This window comes from Branchiostoma floridae, chromosome 14 (genome assembly GCF_000003815.2).
Source record: "Branchiostoma floridae strain S238N-H82 chromosome 14, Bfl_VNyyK, whole genome shotgun sequence".
NCBI classification, from domain to species: domain Eukaryota; kingdom Metazoa; phylum Chordata; class Leptocardii; order Amphioxiformes; family Branchiostomatidae; genus Branchiostoma; species Branchiostoma floridae.
The window spans coordinates 18,670,801-18,676,283 of NC_049992.1; the positions used below are offsets into that span (position 1 = coordinate 18,670,801).

The 5,483-nt window shown below is 40.9% G+C and overlaps 1 protein-coding gene across 1 annotated transcript in view; it reads left to right on the plus strand.

Annotated features, from left to right (window-relative positions):
• The first annotated feature begins 1,046 nt into the window (after positions 1 to 1,046).
• Positions 1,047 to 5,483, plus strand: part of LOC118430541 (cofilin-like) — a 7,267-nt gene continuing 2,830 nt past the window's right edge. Inside the window, exons 1-4 of the mRNA XM_035841475.1 lie at positions 1,047 to 1,222; positions 2,193 to 2,239; positions 3,661 to 3,792; positions 4,764 to 4,885. Of these exons, the coding sequence (XP_035697368.1) occupies positions 2,237 to 2,239; positions 3,661 to 3,792; positions 4,764 to 4,885 (257 nt within the window). The 5' untranslated portion in view covers positions 1,047 to 1,222; positions 2,193 to 2,236. The remainder of the gene's footprint in view (positions 1,223 to 2,192; positions 2,240 to 3,660; positions 3,793 to 4,763; positions 4,886 to 5,483) is intronic.

Consider the following 5,483-nt stretch of genomic DNA (forward strand, 5'->3'; position numbering starts at 1 on the left):
ATTAGATCTTCGGGGGGGGGGGGGGCCTTTTTAAAGCACTGCATATGGTTGTGACCATATATGGAACCAGGGAGCATGGCTATACCCAAAAACGGAGCCTAAAGGATAAGAAACCCCAAAGAAAGCGTCTTCTGACCAGGTTGTTTACTAAGGAACGTGACTCATATAAAACGGGATGAAATGATGTCCTACTGGATATATAAAAGAGGAAAAGCTGTAGCTTTTGGTCAGTAATTTCGAGATCGTCAGGTCGAGTTGTCCGGTGACTTCCATTTTCCAGAGCGGTATCTACCAGTGCAGTATTGTCAAACAAAGTAAGTTATCGTTTTTTTTAATGTACAACAACGCAGTGTCCGTATTTGTAGTCGAGAATTTCTTTTTTGTAATTCGAAGTATTTTCAGGCTCTAGCGTTAGTATCTTTAAGAACGTACGTTAGGAACTGGGTTGCTGATAGGAAAGAATCGTTCTTGAAAGGTCTTGAAAGAATGCGGTTCTTATTGACAAATGCTAGCACATACATGTGATTCTGAGTCGGGAACATTGGCGCACCAAATCGCGTGTGTTTGTGCAATGAAATAACAAAGTAATTAGCAAGTAACATAGTAGGATATAATTGACTTTCGTGACAAGCAAGAGCATACAGTAAGTGGTCATATGCCTATCATGTTAATGTTATTGCCATTATGCATAATATGTACCCACATGCTCCTGGTGCATTTGCGACTCAATTTCACAGCCCCAATCCACATTCGTCAAATCGTAGAAATACAAAATAAAACATTAAAATGCTTCAATACTTGACGGACGTGCTTCCACCCTGTGATTGGTCAAGCAGTTAACTGCCGTGCTATCATTTGTTGTGCTGCAAATTGTGATAGACAGTTGTAATCGGTCTATTCAGCGGTCCAGGTCCAGGTACTGTATGCACCTGCCCTTACCTGGCTCCTGATGACTCCATATATGGTGAAGGCATCCTTCCGCAGGGGGTTTATTTATTCAGGGCGGAGTCCAAAGTGCACTGAACAGCTCATACCCATATATGGTCATGCGTTAGGAACTATCCGCCATTCGAGCCCTACCCGGAAACGGAAGTGATGTCACCCAGGTGCTCATACTGGTAAGACTTGTTCTTGGCGGGCACCGTAGGCACAAGTTCCCCCTCCCCTTACAGTCTTCAATCGGCAAATTTCAGGCCTTTTCGTCGCTGCTGATCATTTAGAGGTAGGGCTAGACCTTCTACACCAACTACAGATTATTTTTTTGTGTTGTATGGGGATCATTTTGACAGGCTTTTGAAACTATCCTTTGTTGAGGTGTCGGCACGGCATGGCGGAAGCATGTCTTTGATAAAATTTGACACCGGAATTTGGATAGTTTTAACTGAACCAAGGAGGGTCGTTACATGTGGAGTGTATGAAAATTCTAGTTTGGACGCCTTGTTCTCTGTTTAAAGTTGTAGTAACGTGGCACAAGCGTTAACGTGACCCAGATATAAGGGATCAAATTCTGTGGACCCGGAGGGCGGAGGTTCAGACCTTGTGACTCACAATTTTGTGCGGGATGGTGACGTAAATTTGATGGCCCAACACTTGTCGAGAGACACAGGAGTCAAAATACAAGAGTTGGCGAGGCCACATTTCCAAATAGCTTTGATAAAATGGCGATAACATCTTTGTCTTCGGAGGTTTTTTTTATTTACTCATGGATGAAGGCCCCTTTTTGGCCGGTGTTGGGGGCTAATATGTACCCCCAGGCTGGGAGGGTCATCGTTCTCCATATATGGAGTCCAACTTCCAAATATGGTGTTTGCCCGGTGTTGTAGACTGACATGTAGCCCCAAGATGTGTGGCCCTTTTGTTCCATATATGGATTGTAACTTCCAAATATGGCGTATACCCAGTGTTGCAGGTTGTCCTAACAGCCCCTCATTTGGAGCCCCCTCCCATATATGGAAGTGCAACTGCACAACTTCCTTATATGGCATGGAGGATGTCTGTATGAATCAGATAGTAGCAGGTCAGGACATAATGTGTGCCAAAATAAGGTCACTTCAAATATTTCCTTAGTTACAATCAACAGACACCAGAAAAAACCAACTAGTTTACTAGTAAGTTTAACAGCTTATGCATACATGTACAGTACACCAACATTTTTGTTTGTTTGTTTGTTAAATTGTTTTGTTTTTCTGTAGGTCCATATCCTCAATTCAAGTCGATATTCCAAAGGTGAAGAATCATGGTAAGTCTTTATTTAGTTTCTAAGTAGTAGTTTGAAGAATTTTTATTCATACATATACAAATAACAATGACTGGTTTGTTAAAACGTTGGGACAGTACAAGTCTTCATTCTGGATCTTTTTTATTTATTTATATGGAGACGGGTTGGAGTTTTGTGCGCGGGAGAAATTTGTGTGGGGAAAAAATAAAGTTCGTAAGATATGTCAGAAAATGTGTACTATGACAACCTTATTCAGATGTGGCCGCATGTACATTTGTATCCAAAATTTTTTGTTTGAACTTCTGGTCCCTTGGGAATAGATCAGCTGGCTCTCAAGGGATTCGAAAGATTTAAGGGAGTTATAAGAATTTCGTACTGCGCCTTTTTGAAATATTTTAGGAAATAATTTTTTCCAGCGCAAATTCCTCTTGCGCGCAAATTTTTCCAGCGCAGAAAACCCATTCCCTTGTACATGATATTCTTCACCATTTATATATACAATAAAATATTGTACTAGAATATTATCAATCTGGTGTATTGGTGTTATTATTTGTGACCACCACGCTAAATGGAGGACCATTTTACGATTGTTTTCAACTAGTGTAAGGGTAATTTTGTAGTACGTAACTTGTGTAATGATGTCAGATCGAATGTGAAAAATGTTCATATGACCTTCCAATGCAAACTGACAAAAATACCTTAGTACATGTGGTTAAAGCCTGATCTCATTGATGTATTACTCCGAGTGTGTAGTCTAAAAGAGATCCAAGCCAAAAAATTAATGTCTGCATGGACGCATTTTTTTTAGCGGTAAGAAATTCCCTTTTAGCCAGCCGAACTGATCTGAAAAGTTCGATTGGTGAAAGCTTGTTTGTAACCGAAGAAATTAGCATGTAAATTTTGGCAGCCGTGCGCTAGGTCGGAGGTACACAGTCCTAGGTTCTGAGTGGTGCTGTTGTACAGTAACAGCGGAAAAGTGCCTCTTGTGGGGATTGATTAATTTTAGTTTATAATTGCTATAAACAAAGAACATATGTCTATTTGACGTTGGCAATATTTTCCCACGATATAGGGTACATGTAAATGTGCTCAACATGAAAAATATGCTAAACCTCGCTGTTGCTTCAGTATGAACGCGCCCAAATAAAACACGTACTGTAAATGCATTTAAGTTCGCGGGGATTGAATTTCGCGGTAGCGGGAAAAGGGACTTTTCGCGGTGGTTTTAAGTACGCTGTAGCACCATGCACTGTAGTCTCTTACTGCCATGGAAAAATGTTGGCGGTGGTTTTAAGTTCGCGGTGAAGCTGCAAAAGTTTCTGTATTTACAGTATGATAACATGAAAATCTATGGGAAGAAAAAAAAACTCATCAATGAGACCTTACACAATTGCAAAAGAAAATTTAACATATTATGATAATGTTTTTTTTTACTTTTCTAGGCTTCTGGCATCAAGGTTACAGATGAAGTGGTCGCAGCTTACGACGAGGTGAAACAAAAGCACAAGTACAAGTACGTGACCTTCAAGGTGTCTGACTGTGAGACAAAGATCATCGTAGATACCAAGGTTGAGGTAAGGCGGCTAGAGGGTGCATACCTACACAAGTTCTACCTTGCATGAAAAGCTATCTGCAACCAAAATGTCAAGACTATAGCATGTCCAGGAGTCCAAAAGATCAAAAAAATGGTTTTGCTGCAGTACCAAGGTTGCAGGCCAGGGGGCCCAAAACCTACCTTGACCTTTATCTTCCCATCCCATGTCCACATAGCAACTGTCATCACAATCCATCCAGAGGTTCCCATAGTTATGCTGCTCGCAAATATCCCGACACACATACATGTGGCAAAAACTGTACCTCCATTTTTCATGGAGAAAATATACTACGGATATGCATTGTCGGGAATCATTGTATAAGGCACAAAAAAGACAAAGACATGCGTTAGAAAATGATTTCGCAACATGTAAGTGATGAACAATGTTCATCACTCAGATGTCACATCGAAAATTGTTTGTCCCGTAACTTATGGGATATATTGTAGAACTTTGGCGCCAAAATTTCAATGTTCTGAACTTAAAAAGCTCCAGTCAGGTTGACATTTGTAACTTATTTCCAACTTATCTGCATCATTTTATCACGTTTCTAGCGCTAATTAAGAGCGCCAAAGTAAGCCGCGATCAAATTCAGTAACTCAGTCCTAGATTTCCGAATCGACCGTTGCGGTCGCAGATTTTCGTGGGACTTTCAACAAACTTAAGTAACGATTCGAGTGAACAACCGAACGCGTTCTAGAGCGCACCTTGGTTCATCAGAAAGTTAGATAAAATGGCGGACAAGTCAAGCAGGGGAGGGAAGTGCGCATATTTCAAGACGTCCTCACTGCACAATTAAGTCGTATCCATACGTTGTGAAGATTGCTGTGAAGTGTAATGTGTAATGTGGTAGATTCAACTCATACTGTAGAAAAATGACCAAATACAGTGACTTTATCTTTTACAATATATAATAAGCTGACAAGCTGTTGTACGTCTGTACCTTATTTCAGTCGTCGACCTACGAGGAATTCCAATCCAGTTTCCCGAACGATGGGGCCCGCTGGAGCATTTACGACTTTGACTACAAGAACAGGGAGGGTCAAGATCGTAACAAGTTGATCCTGGTCAGCTGGTCAGTACCTTTTTCCTTAAACGTTAAAGATGAGGCGACAAGTAATGATCTGATAAAGTAGAATCCATTTGATAGCACAATTGATTACTTCTGTTAATTGCACGGAATCCCTAAATCAGTCCTGTCCAGCTGGATAATTGCACGAAATGCGCCGGCAAAACACGTACGAACCTTATTTGATTCGCACGAACCTTGTGCAAATGACGTAATGTCACGTGACCCGGCTGTGGCTGGCCGGTTTCGCATAAGGTCTGTGCAAATCGCATAAGGTTCGTGTGTGTCACATAGTGATTCGTGTGATTTTCATAAGGTTCGTGCGTATCACATAATGTTCGAACTCATAGGGTTCGTGCAAATGCTTAGGCGCCCCTGATCATAGAAGTCTATGGGAAGAAAAAACTTATGGATGAGACCATAAAAAAGAACTGATTGGAAAGTAAGGACAATTACATTTGTTGACAATCATTCTAAAACCTATTAGATACATACGTCGATGTAGGTTAGACATCCAGGTAATAAGATACGCCAAAAATAGTTACTCAAGCAACTGGATATGGTTTTGAAACGGTCAGACGTTTCGGATAGATCCACTATCCTG